Raw genomic sequence first — 21,746 nt, 5'->3', positions numbered from 1 at the left:
GACTTGAAAGTTTTGTAAGACAGTCACCTATAGGGGGTTCATACCAACTGCAGGGTGTCAAATAAAGTGGGTTTATTCCCGGGGGTGAACTCTTCCTGATCCCAATGTCCCCCCCCCCAGGATTCTGAAAGACTTTAATGCCTGTCAGTGTCAGGGTTGCATCTGCCGGGAGCCCAAAACCTCCTCCTTCAGCGAGGGCTTGCACATCACCAACTGGACCGTAACCTACGCACCCGACCCACAGAACGTCTACTGGTAAGCCGCCCGCCTCCCCAGTACTCCCCAGACCCCTGAGTCCTGGTCGACCTCTTATTGCTTCCTGATTCTGACGTTCCAAAACAATGACGTCGTGAAAATGCATCTGATTGGCTGGATCCGCCGCCTCTTTCCATGTCTCCAGGGAGCACTTATCCCTGGGTGGCTTCTCCTGGTGGCTGCGCTGCTTGGTCATCAACTGTATCCTATTCCTCCTGCTCTTCTTCCTCACCACCCCGGCCATCATCATCTCCACCATGGACAAGTTCAACGTCACCAAGCCTGTGGAGTACCTTAATGTAAGTTGAGTCTGTTCCTGTTAATGGGCTCTCAAGTGCTTTATTCATCCAGATCATCATATCTGAACTTCTGAATGTCTTGGACTTTTGATCATACCTTAGTGTTGCTGAGTGAGTCCCTTCTCTGAGCTCCATAAGTCCATGCGCTAAGGCGTAACTGAGCTGCCGTGTGTGACCCTCTCCCCCGCAGACTCCCATCATTACGCAGTTCTTCCCCACCCTCCTGCTGTGGTCGTTCTCCGCACTGCTCCCCACTATTGTCTACTACTCTGCCTTCTTTGAGGCCCACTGGACCAGGTAGGCTAGGCTCACAAACATTGGGTTTCCATAGAAACCAGAGGTGTTCTCTGGCTTCTAGGTCTTTATCGGCCCCAAGGCCTCACTGGGACAGATTTGTTCCAGAACTTCTGCTCTTTCAGATTGTGGTGTGTCATCTCTGCATCTCCATTACAGGTCAGGGGAGAACAGGACTACCATGCACAAGTGCTACACATTCCTGATCGTCATGGTCCTACTGCTGCCCTCTCTGGGTCTTACCAGGTATTGCCGGCCTGCTCACAACAGCTACAGCAACATCTGGGGGCTATTCCAGAAAGCAGGTTATGTGACATACCCGGGTAAGTTTAAGGGTAAGTTAGTGGATAACCTCAACTTTCGGTTCCAAAAACGGAGGTTAACTTTCTGGGTATGTACGTAACCATAGCAGCTTACTCTCTGAAGATAACCTGCTACTGAGCAGGTTATGTTCCAGGGTAAGTTTGTTGCAGAAGGTTACTGAGCATGGCGTGCCCTTTTGATGACGATCCTGTGAACTTGGAGGCATAAATTATACAAGGTTTTTTTCGCCGGGAGAGAGTTATAAGACCGCGTATTGATGTCTTGTCATTTCCTAATGATTATTTGAAAAAGCGTTATCAGTTTTCAAAAGAATCGTTCATTTACTTAACATCTCTTGAAACCGCATATTGTAAATGTCACAAACCCAAACCGCGGGTCTGCGCTTAGCACAGAAAACATTCTGTGCATAGCACTTCGGTTTTTTGCGTCAGGGCATTTTTTGTACAATATGGGCGACGCAGAGCATATAGGAAAGGCAACTGTGTGTAGAGCCGTTCGCACAGTATGTCTGGTACTTAACACTTCTTACACACGTTTATACAGTTCCCTGTCCATAAAGCTCTGCGTGTTATTAAAGAGGAATTCCACAGAGTGGTAGGTTTGTACTTTGTAGTAAAATCTATGATGCATATTTAATATATAGTCATACTATTTATATCTATAGCCTACATGTATTCATCCTGCACACACACACACTTGATACTTCCCTATATGACTTTCTATTTCAGGGTTTCCAAATGTAATTTGGAATACATGTAATACATGTATAGTGACAATAAAAGGCATTCATTCATTCATTCATAATTGGGTGCATTGATGGCACCTACATTCCTATTAAAGCTCCTTCAATAAATGAGGGAGACTATGTTGATAGATAGATAGATAGATAGATGTCTTTATTGTCACTATACAAGTACAGCGAGATAGCGGAGGAAATCTATTCATAGTATCAATGTGCAGGTAACTTGATTTTGTATCCTTAATTTTTTGCCTTGTTAAAATCATCAAACTCATTACTTTTTTCCACTAACTATAGGTAATCATTACAGGACAGTACAATGCTGGTTACCACTGGTTGCCCTCAGATGGGGTGAGGGGAGGTGGTGGTGGGCTCCCGCCAGTTAGACGGGCTTCAGCCTTTTTTCTATTAGCTACATGACAGAAAGAATATACTAAATCGTGTTTAATAAATAGTTAAGTGATCGTGTAATCAATTACCCTTTTGCAGAATGTTTTTGTGTTTCATTTTGACTTGGCTCAAAGTTCTTCTGTCTCCAGAAGGATTACACCTTATTAAATAAGAAACCATATATTCCTAGTCGATACACATTGTTATTTTAACCTAAAGAAATGAATGGCAGGAAAAGTAAATGCTTTCATAGTGATTTAACAGTAAAAGGGATGCGGAAGGGTTATGTGTTTAATTATTTTGCATTATAATAAAAGGGGAGGCGATGTCAAATTTGCAATTTAATACACACGCATTTACTCTGTCCGTTATTTTTTGCCAAGCCAACTCTTTCTTTAGCCGATGCAGCCGTATTGCTTTTTTTCATTATTATTGGCTTGAATTCCTCATATGCGTGCATTAAAACTTCCAACTCCGCCTCTGTGAAGTATGCCGCTCTCTTTTTTTCACTTTGATTTTCCATTCTGACTCGTGAAATCGGCGATCAATCGAAAACGTCTTTATTTATGCACGGTGCACGCGCATTAACTCTGGGTAACCAGTAGGAGGTTGATTGAACTTATTCCTCTCAGGTGTTTTGGAACCGACATACTCATGGTATGCGGGTTTGGGGTATATCAACCCAGAGGTTAAGATTTACCAAATGGTAAGTTAACCAAGCTTTCTGGAATACCCCCCTGGTGCTCGTCTGTTGTTGTCACCCAGAACTTACCCTTCAAACTAATTAAAGTCAAAAATCATGCTACAACCTCATTATAGATGTAGAAATTCGTTTATCCTTTTGCGTGTCCTTTTTTTTGCAGTCTTGACTATTTTTTCCGGTGGCTGTTTGACAAGAATTTGGTGGAGGATGGTAAAGTCAGACTGGAGTGAGTAAAATCCCGTTTAACCTTCCTGTTTCAATCACTTCCACACCTACTTGTGGCATTTTAAAGAAGATGCTGCCCCTTTAAGACATTCTTCAAGCCAATTTTACACACTTGAGCACTTCTGGGCCCAGTTCAGATCAGAGTTTGAGTCCAGAATCACAGAACATGTAGCAAAAATATTTTTTTAAGCTGTATCCAGCACGATGCACACAGGAGCCGCCGGTTACCAAGCTGTCTTCTGCAGGTGCGTCTTCCTCCCGGACAACGGGGCCTTCTTCGTGAACTACGTGATCGCTTCGGCCTTCATCGGGAACGCCATGGATCTGTTACGCATCCCAGGTCTGCTTATGTACATGATCCGTCTGTGCCTGGCCAGCTCGGCGGCCGAGAGACGCAACGTCAAGAGGGTGAGCCTTCCGTGCCTTGCTTCGTTAAAATGTGAAGTATTTGAAATATTTTAGATCTGCAGGCGCAACATAAACACTTCATGACCTTAACAAAGGGCTTATCAGCAAAGAAGTGTGTGTGTGTGTTTGTATTGGGTACTGGGATTAAGATAAAAGGTCTCTTCAACTGAGCCAGATGTTATTATTTTGTTAATATAGGAAGTCATGGGGGGGGAGGGGAGGGTACCTGTTTACAGAGGTACCACAAAATAAGGAAATGCACCAAGCAGAAATACCATGGTTTACTTGGCAAACTTGTTCTGTCTCATACCAAAGAAAGGCACATTCTCCATCTTTGCAGGTTTGTTAGATTGCCCTATCCCCCCCCCCCGCTATCAACAACCATTAACAGGTTTTTACTGACAAACCTTTTTGTCAGAAAAATGACTGCTGGATCTGTTTAGCTGCTGCTGGTGGTCACACATCTGTTGCTAAACCTTAAAAGTCATGCTCAGAATTTTTTAGAATTTGGTGGTCAGTGTTGACACACCACTCCTCTGCATTTAACCCATATGTGACTTTCGTGACATAGCAGGGGGCAGCTAATTCAGCACCCGGGGAGCAGTGCTTGGGGGCGGTACCTTGCTCAGGGTACCTCAGTGGTGCCTTGCTGGTCAGGGATCCAAACCAATAATCTTTCAATAACAAGTGCTGTCTAACCATTAAGCCACCATTGCCCACACTAGTTGCAGGTAGCGTTTGTGCTGGAGTCCTCAGCCAATGTGCCACTTTCCGTCCCGTAGCACCAAGCTTACGAGTTCCAGTTCGGGGCGGCCTACGCCTGGATGATGTGCATCTTCACTGTGGTCATGACCTACAGCATCACCTGCCCCATCATCGTCCCCTTCGGTGAATCTCGACACCTCAAGCCCATCATCCACCATTCTGTCTGTGTCCTTAAACGAGCATCATTATTTCTAAGAACATAAGAACTATACAAACGAGAGGAGGCCATTCGGCCCATCGAGCTCGCTTGGGGAGAACTTAACTAATAGCTCAGAGTTGTTAAAATCTTATCTAGCTCTGATTTAAAGGAACCCAAGGATTCAGCTTGCACTACGTTATCAGGAAGACTATTCCACACTCTGACTACACGCTTTGTAAAGAAGTGCTTCCTTAAATCCAGTTTGAAATGTTCTCCCGCTAATTTCCACATAAATAAATATAAATACAAATGAAAGTTAATTCTTTAGGGCAGTTTTCCCAACCCGTTTCTCAGCGACCCAAAGACAGTCCATGTTTTTGCCTCCCAGCTCCTGGTAGGACTGTCTGCGGGTCTCTGGGGGCTGGGTTGTGAAACACTGCTGTACAAGCCAAGGTCACATTAATATTACTGTGAAATGTTTGCTTGTATATGAACCCTAGAAGGAGTAAGATCTATAAAAGTGCATTGTGGGTAAGAAAGTGCTGAGCTCCTCCTGATTACCATCCTGGCTCCCTTCCAGGTCTGATGTACATGCTTCTGAAGCACCTGGTGGACAGATACAACATGTACTATGCCTACCTGCCCTCTAAGCTGGACAAGAAGATCCATTCCGGCGCGGTCAATCAGGTGGTGGCCGCGCCCATCCTCTGCCTCTTCTGGCTGCTCTTCTTCTCCACCGTGCGCACAGGTGAGTTTCTGAGGGCTGGGTGATCATACCCGATTGGTGCATTTCTTCCCATGGTTACCTTTAGTTGGGCGTGTTTTAACTGTTGAGTTTCCGTTCAAGGTCTTTTATAATTAGACAAGTGCTTGTTCTCTGAGATGATCCTTAGGTAATTTCAGCTTGTTATACATTTCTACAACATTTTGGAGAGAAGTCAATAGCTCCCAAAGCCTGGCACGCTTGCATAATTCTGTAACAATGTTGCAAATTTATTGGTTTCATAACAAAACTCCATTGACAAGCAATATTTGCATATATCTTCCACACAGATGTTTTCTTTATATTAAGTGTATTTTTTTTGACAGACTTATTCAGTTCTGTTCTTGCCATTTTGTTATTAATTGCAAGTGTAGTCACAGGCTCCCAAAGGGATGGTAAACACAAAGGTTTGGCGTTTTGTGTTATTGCAATGGTGTTACTAATTTAATACCCAATGAGCCTGTTTCTCTATGAACTTAACTGAGAACAGCTCTTTTAAAAACTATAATTTGGGTTTCATTTTATTACTTTAAATAAATTGTTTGCTTAAAAGTTCTAGTTGTTTCTAATGTGATTTATATTTATAAACAAATGAATTAACCAATAAACCAATAAATTTGCAGTATTTTCACTGAGGTAAGAAAGTGTCCCAAGACTTTCTGAGGACAATCTATCTTCTTAACAAGATAGCTGTTTGTTGTGCTTTTGACTAGACTGGCACACTATGCAGTAGTGAAATAAGTGTGAACCTTGAGTACCTTCTAATGCCTTCTGATTCTGTGCCTTACTCAGTGGTATTTTCCGTTGTCTTTGACAGGCCCCGCAGCGCCCACAACTGTGGTCACCATGATCGTCTTGGTCTCCACCATCATCGTGTGCCTCTCCCACGTCTGCTTCGGACACTTCAAGTACCTCAGCGCTCACAACTACAAGGTGCGGCTTCACCTTTCACCAGGCCCCAAAGCCAATGTGTTTACAGTTGCCTTTCTGTCGATTATCTCTGCTAACTGCGAGACCTGGGGGGGGCGGGGGGGCGATGCTTTTAGCCAGATGTATGTGGATCTTTGAGAGCTGTACTCTCCCTCAGATCGCCGTCACTGAGGAGGTGGACGGGGTGGAAAATGGCCAGGTGGAGCCAACCTCACCTACAAGCAAGACTGCAGTGAGTGTTGGTGTTCTCTTAGTGTTCAGGCCAATTCCTAAATATCAAGTGAGCCTTCAGACTTTCCTGAATGTGGTGGGACCTGAACATTTTGAGTGATTTCCCTTTGCGTTGTCACAATTTCTGTCACATAACTGGTAACGATTTAGCAAGACATCCTTGTGTTTTATTTAAAGCATCCTTTTTTGCTGTGGTGTGGGCAGAACATTAAACTTTCTAAGATACCTTCCCACGGACCCTAACAGAGCTTTCTCTTCATTCTGTCTCCACCAGATGTACATCGCCCAGGTACTACAGGACCCCAACTCGGACGAGGCCGGTGCAGGCAGCGAGGAAGACGATGGCCAGGGGTCCTCGCAAGACGAAGAAATGTTAAATGCTGCAGATAGCCTCAATGATGGGGAGTTTCCATCTGGAGAGGACAGCCTCATAGCCAATGAGGTTTGCCAGTAGCACCTGCCAGGGGTGAGGGAGGAGAAAACAAGCGAATGATTGACTCACATGGGACAGGAAGGAGGCGGGGGCCACACAGAACTGCGAATAAATAAGCCCCGCATCTTATAGTGTCCAGGACCCCCTTTGCTTCAGGTTCTGCCCACCTCTGCGCAGTCCGTCTGCGCCAGCTGCCTGGCATGCTCAGTAAGGACGAAGGGCCTCCCCTCCGAGCGACCCCCGCCCCTGTGACACTCGGCCAATGGACTGCCGAGGATGCGGGCACCCTATCGACGGGCATCTGGTATGGCGTGCAAAATGGCCGTGTGCCAAGCCCACCAGGACGGCTGTGGCGGACCGATCTTGAGAAGCAAACCTCCTTTGTACTTTCAGGACATTCCCCTTCGCTGCCATTAGTCACCTTGAATTAAATTAATGACACTAGCCTCCCATATGCATTTTATTCACTATTTATTTCATTTCCAGTATATTAACGTAACCTTGGCCTCACAGCCCCTGAGAACTGAGACTTGCTGCTGTGTTTTTGCCCCCCCCCCCCCCCCCCCCACGCAGGCTAAGGTGTATCATCTTGAAACTGACAAACCCTGGGTCTATTATTATTTTAAGCTATTTTTTTTAAAGGTTTCACTGCTGCAGCCTTCTCAATGCACTGTGTGACATTAAAGAACGTGACCGGGGAGAACAGGAAAAGTATGTTTTGTTTTTTTTTTTTTACTGTCTGAGAACTGCACATGCACAGTGTGGAGGAAAGATGTTCTCACTGTCTGAAGTTCTGCCTGTCTCTGAAAAACGTGCTCAGAAGCCGTCTGATTCCACTCTGTGTGAGGGCTGTCTGAAAGATGTTGGTGCTGCTGTGTAAACGTGGGTCGGACTGAGGATCGGGATTTGCTGTGGAACAGCTGGCATGATAAGACCTGTGATTTCTCATCTACAAAGCAGTTAATAAAAAAGAACTGTTTCTCATGTACTTAAACCCTTATGGTTGTGTTAATGTTACCTCAGATACTCTCACGGTTCCATTTTGTCAAACTAATGCATTTTAGGGATATTATAATTTTAAACATTGGATCAAGAATTTAATGTTGTCCCACATGAAATTGGTATTGAACTTTTTCCCCCCTCTGGTCTAATAAATTATCTCCCCAGAACTGTGTGAACATAAAGTTATACCATGATTCAGGAAACTCATCTAATTTCTCACCGCAACTGTTTCGTCTCTAGGTTTGTCGTCAAACAAATATTTCACTTGAATTGCACAAGGAGGAACTGGAAATATCACAAAAGTTAAAGGCGTGTCTCGGGTGATGAGGAACTTCGTGTAGGAATGTTTGTCTGGCTGTTTTTGATCCTACTGAGCTGATCTGGTTTTTGGTTGCCATAATGCGTTGTTCTAGCACACTCCAACTCTATTCTGGTGTTTATTTGCCCGTTTTTGTGTCCACATGTTCGTGGGAGTCATGGTTAGCTGCGTTTCACAACATTGTAACTTGTATATGATCATCAAAATTCTCCATGCAAAATTTTGCTTATAAAAACTTTTTTGAAACTCCATCCTGATTTTGGTCTCACCACTAAGATACACATTTCTCTTCCAAGTCTCTGTAGTTGCTAGATCCATTTAAGTGAACTTTGAGGGATTTGGCACAAAAGACAGACCTACCACCAAAATCTGGGTAGTTCAGGTCCAGAGAGTAAAAGTTCAGACCAGGATTTTGTTTCAACCATTCGGTTGAGTACTCTGTGACTGTGACTCTCTATACTCAACCAGTTGAGTTACTCTGTGACTGTGACTCTCTATACTCAACCAGTTGGTGGACTTTAGTCTCTGAACCTTTAAGATACAGGCAATGTGTTCCTGAACTGATTTTTCTTCAACTTATCATTTGACACATTAGATAAGCTTTATAAGTTGTTAGTTTCACCATGTAATATCTTCTGAAAGAAGATCTATATAAGGGATCTCTATTATGGCTCTTTTGAAATGTCAGATTTCCTATTTTCTCTTTTTTTTTTTTTTTGCACGTAATTTTTTTAAAATGTATTTTCCTTTAAAAGTTAGAGCTATACCTCCAGTTTTAAAATTATTTTTGCGGTACTATCGGTGGACGGTTTTGTAATTTTGAGTTGTCTTTCAGATTCTTACCTATTTGTGTTACATTAAGGTATAACGGTACTCAACGCGATCATGCAATATTTCCTTTTTGAAATCATCTCAGGACGTGTTTTTGTAAAACTTGAAATTAATACGTAATGTTTTAAGCGTAATCATTTGTGCGTTCAGTCATAAACACGATTTTCAGTTTTTTCCACGCCCTTCCCCTTTTGCTCTGAGGTTTTGTCCACCTGCAGCTCCATGCGTAACGCTGCTGTCCTGGCAGTAAATGTCCACTGGAGGTCACTCTGCACCATTGTGTGCAGTGTTTGTACTTGGGGATTTTTAAGAAGTCTTTTTATGTTAATGTGTTAATGTCTTTTTTTTTATTTAAAATTTTACAATACAGAACAATGATAAAACAAAATATACAATAATAAATATCGTACATTTTTATGCTAAGGTCGTGCACTATAGACTTGTACCGATTTATGCAATAAATGCGCGACTCGTCTAAACTTCTGAATAAAAAGTACCCCCCCCCCTTTGCAATTCCTTTAGGAGAAATAAGTTTCACTTTGCCTAAACTCTGTAAATCCTATCGATTGTACACAAAAGATAAATACTTACCTCGTTCTTCTTTAGCCGAAAATCCCCTTCAATGTAGTAAGTTAATTTACATATCGGTCCGTGATGTGCCGACATTGCTTAGCCGGGCCATCAGCAGTGGATACACCGGCTTACCAAATGGTTGAAATATTCAAAATGAAATAACTCTGTCTACTGCTTTGACAAAACACTCAAGCTCGCCGATGAATTATGTAACCGTTTAGACTTATGTAGCTGTGTAGGCTCCATATATATCAGTTAGATCCATATATCGTTTAGATATTTGACCGTCTCTTATGTATGAGTAAAGCGGGAGCTTGAGGGGTGGATATCAGACTATCCGATGGAGTATTTTCCATTTCCCGTATAGCTTAATAAGATACGGAGATTTGTGATTATTTGTAAATTACTTGTTTGCTTATAATAATTTCCCATCCATTGCTGTAATCAAAGTGAGTGGTCACGTACAGTAATGCAGCACGTTAAAAAAAATGAAATTAATCATTTAATAAAACGTTACAACAGGGCCGTCTTATGAAAAAAACCCAGACCTTGATGGGAGGAGACCGCGGTCACAAGTTCAGGCGGATGACAGCGTGTTGTACTTTCTTAGTACGTGGCCACTGTGACGCGTTTGTTGTAGCTCCCAGCTTAACCGCTAGTTTTTTTGTTTTTTGGGGGAAAACTGATCAAATAGGAGTCCGTAGTCCAAACGAGGCAGGGTGGGCTTTAGGTGCGATCCGCTGTGTGTGTATTATCTGTATGCGATGGTACTTCAGCCAAAGGGAGGCTGTTCCTAAAGGCGGCGGATACCCGAGCTGCAGCCATGGATGGATTGGCTGCTATCATACTGATTTCTGCGGCGATGTTTATCGGGTGTTTTCTTCTGGGTTTGATCCCGCTCATGATAAAGCTCTCGGAGGTAAGACTATGCACAATGCGTCTCTTTGATCAATCCTGTTGTTTTCTCCGGCTACACACAGTTTCTGGGACACCCGGGGGAAATGATCTGGTTTTGTGAGGGAACTTATTGTGCCTTTTCAAACCCATTTTCTCTTAAGGGATCGTAATTTCATACTGATCTGTCGTCTTTAGTAGCGCCCGGCAAACGCGAGGAGATAAATGGGAACATAATGTGAAAAGTTTCGGTTTCATCATAAGATCAAGGGTCATTTTGCCGACTGGCTTTATGTGCGGGTATTTTTGTTTAGATGCCTTATCAGTCTGTCAGACTGCGTATCTGGTTAATATACAGCTGTCTCCTGCAAATTCATACCGGCAGATTAATATAAATGTATAGATCTTCTGAACTGCACAACAAACGCCACTGTGGTTAATCTCCAAGTCATTTTTGAGCTTTTCATTTAGTTTTGTTGTCACTGTAAGCATTTTCCATGCAGGACATTAGATACCGGCTGTCCCCCCCCCCCCCTGTTCGTTTCAGCAAAAGCTGCAGCTGGTGAGTTTGCTGGGAGCGGGGCTGCTGTGCGGGACGGCGCTGGCCGTCATCATCCCGGAGGGAGTGGAGCTTCTGCAGGACGCCTGGCGCGGTGAGCGGAGCCGCAGCCGGGGGGGACTGCTTGCCCTACATATTTTATTGACCCCCTCCCCCATATTTTTCTTTCACTATCGCTTGTTCGAGGACTGCAAAAATGCTGTTCTGCGTGATTCCTTTTCTGCCTGGCCGGATCGGATCCAATGAGGGCTGTTAGATGTGTTGTAAATACTGCTCAGATCTTAGATAACCGGGTCAATCTCAGTAATGCCACCGTGTGGTAACTCAACTTTACAGATCGGGTTCAATGTTAGTCTTCGACCCGTAGTGATAGACGTCGTTCATATTTTACCGTCTATCACGGAAAAAAATGCTTGTACTAATAAATGACTTTGATGTAGGTATGCTGGGTACTAGCCAACTAACAACGACCCATATGCCAACTTTGACGTCCGAAAGCAGCTGCACTGAAAAGCGGCTTAAAGGTTACTTACACATCAATTCCCTCCAACAGGAAGTGCGCCTCTCTGTATCAAGACAGCAGCCAATGACAGCTCCAGCGGCCCCATGCTGTCTGGGGAGCCAAATGCCAAGAGGAGCGGGCCCCCTCCCGTTTTCATCGGAGTGTCCTTGGTGGTGGGGTTCTGCCTGATGTTTGTGGTGGACCAGATAGGCACCTACTGCTCCACACACGGTGAGCTTCAACCGCATCCTCCACCCTGGCCTTGCTGTCATGTTTGCAGGTATCGGTTGATGTGAATTTGATAAATATCAGACACGACCTCTGAACAATGGTGTTCCTGCATGAAAATGAAACACATGTATCAAAGATAGGCGCGCTCAAACTCCAAAATACCTCAAAAATTACTCATGGTGCAAGTTAACGACATCAAAATTCATAAAAAGGTACCGCACTCACAAGATAATTCTCATGCTATTAAGAAAAAAGTTTATTGCACCATGTCACACAGACGCACATCAAGCCGTTATCAATGTGGAAAAAACACCAAACCACACTGGTTTTATCAGGGCAACAAGAAACAGGTGATAGTGTGACATAATTGCCAACCCCCAAGAATGCACACGTTGACACACAGACACACAATTACGCACCAGATCTCCAAAGAAAAAATACAAACTATATATACACACCTAATATATAACAAATAGATACCAATATCATAATAAAACAATCCCATACATACCCCAAAACCCTCAAAGAGACAAAACAGACCATGATTGACAATGATTCAGAAAAAGCAATTTAAAACTAGCTCTTCATTAAGGCCATTAGGATGTACGGTTTGAAGTTGGTAGATCCAGAAAGCCTCTCGTTGGAGAAGATGACGCTCCCTGTCTCCACCACGCCTAAGATGTTTAACCAACTCAATCCCTTGAAATTTCAAAGTACACACTTCATGTCCAGATGCATTGAAATGCCTGACATCATGATTTCTTATATTACTTTTATGTTCATTAATTCTTATTCTTAGTTCTCTTTTGGTTTTGTCAACATAGCAAAGGCCGCATGGGCATTTCAGTAAATAAACGACAAAAGTTGTGCGACAACTTTTGTCATTTTTATTATTGAATACCAATAATATTATTCTGATGGTATGTATTGTGAAATATTAAGCGTATTTCCTCCTGGGAACTCGGCCCGCTGACCGTTCGATAGCCTTGGGTAGCCCTCCCGTGTCGGCCATTTGCCAGCCGATGGGGCTTCGTTGCTGACCGCATCGCTCACTTGACCTGCAGACCCCCGGACTGGCATGACCAGCAGCACCAGCATCACCGCCACACTGGGACTGGTCATCCATGCCGCAGGTACTAGCCGGATGTGTCTTGCTCTTTGGCTACGTCAGTATCTGCGTCGGACGCACACAGACACCAACTAGCTATAACGTTAAAACCACAGACCAGTGAAGTCAATAACATTAATGATCTTGTTACAATGGCACCTATCAAGGGTGCCATTATATTAGGCAAGTGAATGGTCAGTTCTTGAAGTTGATGTGTTGGAAGCAGGAAAAATGGGTGAGCAGAAGGATATGCTGACCCCTGTCCACCCCCAAATGTGCCTATAATGGGCATATCGGTGTCAGAACTGGACCATGGAGCAATGGAAGAAGGTGGCCTGGTATGACGAGTCGTGTTTTCTGTTATATTATCCAGATGGATGGGTGCATGTGGGTCATTTACCTGGGGAGGAGACGGCACCGGGTTGCACTATAGGACGTAGGCAGTGTGATGCTCTGGGTGATGTTCTGCTGGGAAACCTTGGGTCCTGGCATTCATGTGGATGATACTTTGACATGTACCACCTACCTAAACCAATCCAATCGAGCATCTGCTGGATGTGTTAGACAAACAAGTCTGATCTATAGGGGCCCCACCTCAAAACTTACAGAACATAAAGGATCTGCTGTTAACGTCTTGGTGCCAGAAACCACAGGACACCTACAGAGGTCTTGTGGAGTCCAGGCCTCGACGGGTCAGACCATTCTGGTCAGAGCATGAGGGGGGACCTACACCGTATTAGGCAGGTGGTTTTAATGTTATGACTGACTGGTGTATCATTATATTTGTGATGCAGGATTTTTTCCCCACCATTCACCATTCGGTGTTTGGCATTATTTTCCTTCCTCTTGATTTCTGCTCTGACCCAGTTCTTTGTTCTTAACCTACTTTGCCCCCTGCGTTTATCTCAGCCACGCTCAGTGGGTGATGGGTTGTAATACGGCTGTTAATTAAGGAAGCAGATGGTGCGTACAACACCCTCTTGAGTCACCTGAGCTTGCAGTCATTAAGGCTTTTGCGTAACGCCCTGGCCAGGAGAGCCGGTCAAATGCGGCTTGCGGCCAGTGTGCTGCCATTGTCTTGGTTTTCTGGCACGATAACTGCTAACCTGGGCATGAGAGACCATGGACAAGGGTTCAGCTTCTTCAGTCATGTCCTCCATTTCCCATCAACCTCTTTGAGCAGGCTGTGTATTTATTGGTTGCTTTTTGCCCCTCCCACATTAATATACCAGATTCTTGACCTTAAACATGCAGCCGTGTGGGTGGTCACATGACACACTCCAGAAGTCATACTTTAACTACAACATAATTATGAGCAAACATCCTGTACGCTGTGACTGCGCCATGGAGCCAATCCAGACAATCAGCCTACTGTTAAAGCCTTAGAGGACCCCAGGGGTGTCCCATTTGTGGATTTTATTAATTTTTTGTGTGTTTAAGGATTAGTATCTTAGTAACCTAAGTAGCCGGTGCATGTAACCGTTAGAACAGAAAAAGGCAAAGGGGCAAATTGCCATGTGCTACCAAAAGTGTCCTGCTGACCCCTCTGTGCCGTTGCAGCTGACGGCGTCGCTCTGGGTGCAGCTGTGGCCTCGTCTCAGCTCTCTGTTCAAGTCATCATCTTCTTCGCTGTTATCCTGCACAAGGTCAGAGCGCCCCCTGGCGAACTGGAGGTGGAATTACACTAGATTTTTCCCCCCAGATTTTTTAAAAAAAGAAAAAAAATTCCAGAACAGTCCCCTTGTTAGTTGAGGCTGTACAGCAGCAGCTGTTGTTTCTTTAACCGTAGACTGGAGTTGTTGACAGGACACACAATGATCTTAACACCTCAGCAAACAGCAGCTGCTTCTAACCGTTTATAAACTGAGCAGTTTATCTGAGCTAGCTAAATACAGACATGTTACATTTAAAGCTTAATACCTCTTTAAGGGTTGGATTAGCCTTCCTAACAGCACAGTGAGCACTGCAGAGATTGGCGCGTGTCATTATTGAGCTCCCAGTGGTGTTGCTGCTCAGTGTTGCTGCTCAGTGTTGCTGCTCAGTGTTGCTGCTCAGTGTGTCTGAGGGCTGTCCCTGCTGCCTTATGTTCTCAGGCTCCCGCCGCCTTTGGCCTGGTCTCCTTCCTCATACACGCCGGCCTGGAGAAGAGGCGGATCCAGATGCACCTGCTGGTGTTCTCGGTGGCGGCGCCTCTGCTGGCCATCAGCACGTACTTCATCCTGAGTATGGTGAGGAGGGGGATTATGGGAAGCTTGCGCTTCAAGTTTGTGTGTGTCTGTCGATCTGTGGGTGTTTGCTCCTTCGCCCGACCGTGAGGTATGCACAGCTGTGTGGACGTAGCCCTCTGGACCCTGCCAGGCTTCTCCTATCCCTTCACACTTTTCACTTAATTAACCATACCATCAACTTCTTCCTAGGAAATCACAGAACATCTCTCATTATAGTATGCAGCAGCCATTAAAGGGCAGGATTAGCATCAGGATGTAGCTTCAGGGAGATACCTGGTAGATATTGTCCATCTAAAGGCTGCTCAGCCCCAGTCCTGGAAAGTTAGTTGCTAAATAACTAATGAGCTAAATTTGTTCTGTTATAATTTGTCAAGGGTAGAGTTGCTGAGGTAAACTACCTCAAGTGGCATAAAGCCAAGACGAGTGTTAAGGAAACGGCTCGGGAAGCAGAGGGTCCTCCTTGCTGAAAGCTCTTTCCTGCCTGCAGACGGGAGGCTCACTGCAGCACCGCCTTATTGCCACCGGCATCGGAATGCTCTTCTCTGCCGGGACCTTCCTGTATGTGGCGACCGTGCATGTTTTACCGGAGATCAGCAGCAGGGGGCAGCACCACCATCACGCCGTCACCTACCAGCAGGGAGGCCTGGGAGTCCTGGAGAGCCTCACTCTCCTCACTGGGGCGGGACTTCCTGTGCTTCTGACCCTGGGACTCCACGACAGCTGAGGTCACTGACGTGATTGGCAGTTTTTCTTTTTAACCATTTCTTTGTATCTGTCTTCACCTTGGGGTCAGTTAGAGCAAGACACCAGCCGAACTCCTATTTCTAAAGAGAAGTATTTATTTAAGAATTGAGTTATGTGACTTGGACCAGGAAGACGAGGCAGTGATCGCAGTTTAATGCTCCAGCCCATACTGAGATTTATCTGAGATTTTAAAGGACTTACTGAATCCAGAGTCCCATTTCTCATGGGTGGTGTGTGAAGCCCAGGACCAGCCCTACACTTCTTACGGGTCCTAAGCAAAACATTTAATTGTGAAATAAGTTGGCTGTGTGGGGTGGGGGGGTTAGCTCTCGTATGCCTGCTCTGGTGAGGCCTTTGTCCGTCCGGGGGAAACCAGACCTTGAGCCCAGCGGAGCTTTATTGGCTTGTTTTCTTGTCCTTGTCCTTCCCAGGGACTCTTTAAGGTACATGGGATAATTGCTAAACGGCTTTTAGCGTCTTCAATGTCAGATAAACATCCTGCCAGGTATTTGGGACATGCTGCTGAAATTCTAACAAGGACTTTCCCTGTTACAGTATAACAGGGAAAGTCTTAAACCACAAATTGTAAACTTGCCCAGCCCTGGAAACTAAAGATGGGTTTACTCCCTAGCCCATAATAATAGCCCACAATTGTCTGGTCTCTTGGCTGTTTCAGCTTGGGTGAAAGGAAATATTGTACTTTTGATTGTATAACCATCGAAACTGGGATGGTTATAGCCTCAAATTTCAGACCTCTATGCTAACCTTTTATTACTATTATTATGTTCATAGCATTTCATTGGTTATCTTTTTAAACCCAATTGATTCACTTGGGACTCTATTCAGTCCATGAAAACACTGCATTTTATTAGATCCCTGACATTCCAGCTTAGAGCGCGGCTCCACATGCCAGCACCTTAACTGGAGTTATGGTGGTTTACAGTTTTATTGCCGGCTTTTTGTTTCAATTCCTGTCACGGTGTGATTCTGATGCTTTCTTGAAGTAGATTCTTTTTCCAGTATCACCAGCACATCGTTTTTATTCCCCCATTTAAGTTGAACCCTGGTATTCGCGCATCGCGTCATGAGAGTGCTGAAAACTGCCAAAATGATCAGTTAGCTTAAGATTTTAAGAGGGAGGATGTTTTTGTTCAGATTTTTTTAATTGTCATAGAATACATATTCAGTTCATTGCATTTCTTCTCAGTGGTTTGAGGTCTTATGATTTCTGACTGACCCTTGAATGTATCCTCCTGGAAAATTACAAGGACGCCCTGGGGAAGACCCAGGACACGCTAGAGCAGGGTTATTCAACTCACGGTCCTCGAGGTCCGAGCACTGCTGGTTTTCCAGCCTTCCTTTACCTGTCAGTCAGGTGTGAAGCCTCTGACCAATCAGAATCAGTCATTATTAAACAACTACTTGGGAGAACTGAAAACATGGCCTGGATTTGGAATCGAGGTCCAGAGTTGAAGAACCCTGCGCTAGAAGGACTATGTCTCTCGGCTGGCTTGGGAACGCCTCGGGATTCTCCCGGAGGAGCTGGACGAAGTGGCCGGGGAGAGGGAAGTCTGGGTCTCCCTGCTTAGACTCGACCCGGAAAAGTGGTAGAAGATGGATGGATGGATGGATGGAACGAACAGCAGTTCCTTCAACCTGATTTTATAAATGAAAATGTCTGAGTGGCATCTCTATCATCTTCAGATAAACAGCAATTCTCATTTACCACATGTTTGAGAGCCAGAATATCTGATATAACACATTCACCTGCACATGTGCAAACCAGACTGAACACTTTATTTTAAAATAAATCTAATGAAACAAGTACTGTAGTTGAGAACTGCTCTCATAACTACTCTGACCACCAGGGGGCACACACACCTCACTCATATCCCAGTGCAGTACTGAAGTTCAGTGGAGGGGAGACGCCCCTTTTCCCCTTAATGATGTGAAAAGCACCTTCTGTACAGCAGATGTGCAGGGGGGGGGGCTGTGGGGGCCGGAGCACCAACTCCTTTTGCCCAAAACAAAATGCCCCCTTTTTGAAGGACCCCCTTTTTAGTAGCCATCAAATTTAGTTAAAGCCCCTCCCCCGGTCGACAATCTGTATTCTATAGTTTGTGCATGGCCCTGCTCTACAAAACAAAAATACCTAATGAAAAATATCTTGCTGTCATTTAGCTCAGAAAATAGTTTAAATAAATGTGATATATACAAAAATACAAATCTGTGCAGAAGAATTTTTTACCTACCATATGAAATATATGAAGTATAAAATTGTGCTATAAAGTAATACTATAATAATACTATAGTAGTATATAATACTCTCACAGCTTACATCGGCTCAAACTGACTGTGAGCTGCGCCTCCAGGGCCATCTGGTCAAATGTGCGGCTGTGAGCCTCCTCCTTGATTCGCTCTCGCATGTTGGAGGAGGTGCGGGCGATGCGGCGGGCCACCTCCAATGCCGCTTCCCGCTCCCGCCGCAGCCGCTGCCAACGCCGCTCCTTGCTGATGAGGTTTCCCTCCCGCTGGCGCTGCAGCCCCTCCTCCTCCTGGAGCAACCTCTCTCGGAGCACTCGATGTACCCGCTCCCTCTCCGCGTTGGCTCGCTGCGTCTTCTGGGTCTGCTCACTGCGCTGCACCCGTACCAGCTCAGCTGCACGCTCCATGCGCCATTTCCCCAGCTGGGCCAAAAGCTGCCTGCGCTGCTCCTGCTGAGCCTCCCGCCAGCCAGCTCGGAGGCGGGCCTTTCGGATGAACTCCTCTCCCCGGACAGCCCGCCTCCGCAGCTCCTGCTCTCGTGCCTGCAGGCGCTGTGCATGGTTTTCCTCAAAGCGCCTCAGCTTCTTCTCCAGGCCACTCCTCCTTTGAAGCTCTTGCACCTGTGTCTCCTGTTCCACCTCCCTCTTGAGGAAAAGGTGCCGGAGTCGCTGCTGCTGGTTCTCCAGCTGTATCCGCCTTCGCTGCCTGCTCTCACGTGCCTGCTTACTCCTACTGGCCCTCAGCTCCCTGTCCAATGCTAGCTGACTCTCCTGCTCCCTTCCATGCTGCTCCTGCTGCCTCTGCTCCTCCAGCAACCTCTCCTGGTAGCGCTTGCGATTCTGCTCCTCCCGTCGGTTCTCTTCAAACCGCTGCCCCTTCTGTGCCTGCTGCTCCTCAGCCAGCTGCCTCCATCGCTCCTTGTTCAGTGTCTCCTCCTGCTCCCGCTGGCTGGTTCGCTGGTGGTCCTCCTTCTCTCGCTGCATCCGTCGGGCGTCTAGGGCCACCTGCCAGAGCCTGGCATTGCGCTCCCGTGCTTTGCATTGGCGCTGCTCGACTCGTGCCCTTTGCAGGGCCTCCTGCCTTTGCACCCGCTCCCGCAGCTGCCCCTCCTTCTGGATCTTCGCCAGCCGCAGCTGCTCCTCCTTGTGCTTGAGTAGCATCAGCGCCGCTATTTTGAGATCTTTCTGAGGCACAGTGATGCTTGTCTTCTTCCTGATGTCAGCTGTCAGTCTGTCCAGCTTCCTGCTCACCATCATAGAATCCATTTGCTCACCCAGGCTGAAGCTACTTCTAAGTTTATCACGAGAACTAGCATCCCAAGACTCTGTACTGAGACACTGGTTTTTGAGATCAGCTAATGTCCCACCTGAAGTCCCTAAGTTACTGGGGTCCTGTTCTCTCATTAATTGGCTTTTATCCACTACTGAAGTACCACCGACATCTGCTTTCTCGATCTTGGACTCTGAACTCCGTCTTTCCGTGATCTGTTCGGGGACAGTCTCGAGAAACGGATTTTTACAGGATGATTTACTGCCGTCTCCCTCTTTGACTTTCTTACTTTCATCCCGGTAGAGACGCACACGCCGTCGCCGTTCCTTTTCGTATGCGTCGTAAAGCACGGTGACTGACGCCATCGGGGCGTCCCGCTGCTCTTCAACGAATTCGGACAGCGATTTATACAGAAGTTCAACGGGTCTGATGCCAAGCCTTGCACAGGATTCCAGTGATCGATGTTGAACTTGGAAAGCAGCAGGTATGTCCTGACCAGTCCACGAAGAGCTTCCTTCCTCCATGAAACCATAATCTCTTTAGACAGCGTATCTCGCAAGCTGCATTAAAGCGTTAAACGCATGTTTAAATTTCATTATTTCAAACGTTCGGAAATTGACTTCAAAACGTTACAAATGCACTATTGCATAATCTTTGAAATGGAGTAGGTCAGTAAGACACACAGCCCGCACATCGTGTCCGCAGGTGCTCTGGACAGCTCAGCTAATCGAAGTTGACATCGCGACAAGGACGCGTCTTTCGTCTCCATGGCAAATAGGCAAGAGAGTTTGACAAGAGGGGCCTCTTCGCTGTCACGATGTAGTTCGACCGCCCTCTACCCGGCCGGGGAATAATTACAAGTATGTCAAATGCATACGTGGGAAAGTGTTTCTAATGTTTATTGTCTTTGTGATTACTGAAATTAACTGCAGACTAATCTGTGGTCCTTTAGTGCGTATTTATGAAATTGCCTACAACTTTGTTTTCCATATATTTGTGTATTCTTTTTCTGACACGATTTAAATTTATATTTGTTTTTGGGCGCTAGGTGGCGGTTGTATGCATATGGCCTATGTTTCTGTACTGCATAGAAATCTAGGAGCAGAGCTTTTAAAAGCTGAGCTGACAGTCTTAATGACTTTTCAGGAATATTCAAAACGAATACCTGGTTGAAGTTTTAAAACAATATTTCTGAGTGAGAATAAATGGCCCATTTAGTTTTGTAGCCATAGTAAAATCACCAGGCAGCTCAAAAACGTGACTCGGTCACAGTGACTCATTTATTTTTAAGAAGTATACTATTAAAATGCATCTGACACACCTTGAAATCTTTAGTACAGTGGGAATGGGACCCGGGAGTCATGCTGAGAAATGACACCTCAACTTAGCATCACAATTTTTACAAAAGCCAAAATTGTGCATTCATGCTTTCCCAGTTGGGGGGGCGGGGCATCTAAATTTTGGCAGTAATAAAAATTGCAGAAAATTCTTTGAAACGCATTAAATTGAACATAAGATACTACTGAGGGTGAGAAAAATACTTTTCTATCACTGTTTAATGGGTATCATAAAACATTTTTCTGTTTGTACATAAAGGTAGTTGTTGTTGTATTTGTATATTATATATATCTCCTGTTGGTCAGATATCCCTGTGGTCTGTGTGTATCCCAGTGCAGTGATGGGGACAGTGTGACCAAGACCCATCCTGTGGTCTGTGTGTATCGCAGTGATGTTTGAAAATGGTGGGTTAGGGGAGAATTCACCAGTTAGGTATCATCCCCCATATCTAACTGGTGAATTCTTTTCTGACCCACCATTTTCACACATCACTGGGATCCACACAGACCACAGGATGGGCTGCCATGTTTGTCAGGGTGTCCCCATCACTGCAATACACACAGACCACAGGATGGGCTGACCTGTCGGTCACACCAACACCTCTCCCAGCAGCAACCCAGCTTTCCTTGTTGGTCTCCCATCCAAGTTCTGACCAGGCCCAACCCTGCTTAGCTTCAGGTGGATTATCCGGTCTGAACTGCAGGTGCTTTGGCTGCTGGCAGAAGATGGGTAAGTAACGAGTTGTGTTATTGTATAGCCAATTAAAAGCTCATACAAAATACTCAAGTACTTTGTACAATACGGTGATTACCCAGAATTCACCACCTTATTCTGCCATTTAGTAACTTGTCAAAAATCCAAATGTGAACTAATCCATCTTATTTTGTAGTCACTTGAAGTTTCACAAAAAATCCTTCCAGAGTGTCATGGTAATGGTACAGCATTCAGGGGTCCGGCTGCAGCGGATTCATGGCTTGTGGGAGTT

At 45.3% G+C, this 21,746-nt stretch overlaps 3 protein-coding genes across 14 annotated transcripts in view; 2 read left to right on the top strand and 1 right to left on the bottom strand.

The window, feature by feature from the left end:
- LOC111852306 (CSC1-like protein 2) overlaps nucleotides 1-8,067 on the top strand; it is a 33,254-nt gene extending 25,187 nt beyond the window's left edge. For all 12 annotated transcript variants that reach the window (XM_023828074.2, XM_023828082.2, XM_023828070.2 and 9 more), the window contains 11 exons: nucleotides 121-255; nucleotides 401-554; nucleotides 745-851; nucleotides 1,008-1,094; nucleotides 3,165-3,230; nucleotides 3,475-3,637; nucleotides 4,420-4,525; nucleotides 5,122-5,289; nucleotides 6,122-6,237; nucleotides 6,392-6,466; nucleotides 6,740-8,067. In XM_023828074.2, coding sequence (XP_023683842.2) covers nucleotides 121-255; nucleotides 401-554; nucleotides 745-851; nucleotides 1,008-1,094; nucleotides 3,165-3,230; nucleotides 3,475-3,637; nucleotides 4,420-4,525; nucleotides 5,122-5,289; nucleotides 6,122-6,237; nucleotides 6,392-6,466; nucleotides 6,740-6,919 — 1,357 coding nt within the window. In that variant the 3' untranslated portion in view covers nucleotides 6,920-8,067. The remainder of the gene's footprint in view (nucleotides 1-120; nucleotides 256-400; nucleotides 555-744; nucleotides 852-1,007; nucleotides 1,095-3,164; nucleotides 3,231-3,474; nucleotides 3,638-4,419; nucleotides 4,526-5,121; nucleotides 5,290-6,121; nucleotides 6,238-6,391; nucleotides 6,467-6,739) is intronic.
- Nucleotides 8,068-10,187: 2,120 nt separating this feature from the next.
- On the top strand, nucleotides 10,188-17,085 carry LOC111852314 (zinc transporter ZIP9). The gene is made up of 7 exons (XM_023828090.2): nucleotides 10,188-10,542; nucleotides 11,065-11,170; nucleotides 11,630-11,809; nucleotides 12,874-12,942; nucleotides 14,478-14,563; nucleotides 15,011-15,145; nucleotides 15,633-17,085. Exons 1-7 carry the CDS (start codon nucleotides 10,447-10,449, stop codon nucleotides 15,867-15,869), a joined length of 909 nt encoding a protein of 302 aa, XP_023683858.1. The 5' UTR covers nucleotides 10,188-10,446; the 3' UTR covers nucleotides 15,870-17,085.
- An 87-nt stretch (nucleotides 17,086-17,172) lies between these two features.
- Nucleotides 17,173-20,210, bottom strand: LOC111852349 (uncharacterized). The gene has a single exon (XM_023828198.2). It carries the CDS (start codon nucleotides 19,945-19,947, stop codon nucleotides 18,217-18,219), a length of 1,731 nt encoding a protein of 576 aa, XP_023683966.2. The 5' UTR covers nucleotides 19,948-20,210; the 3' UTR covers nucleotides 17,173-18,216.
- Nucleotides 20,211-21,746: the final 1,536 nt, after the last annotated feature.

This window comes from Paramormyrops kingsleyae, chromosome 3, assembly GCF_048594095.1.
Source record: "Paramormyrops kingsleyae isolate MSU_618 chromosome 3, PKINGS_0.4, whole genome shotgun sequence".
Lineage (NCBI taxonomy): Eukaryota > Metazoa > Chordata > Actinopteri > Osteoglossiformes > Mormyridae > Paramormyrops > Paramormyrops kingsleyae.
This window is presented reverse-complemented; position numbering and strand designations above follow the sequence as displayed.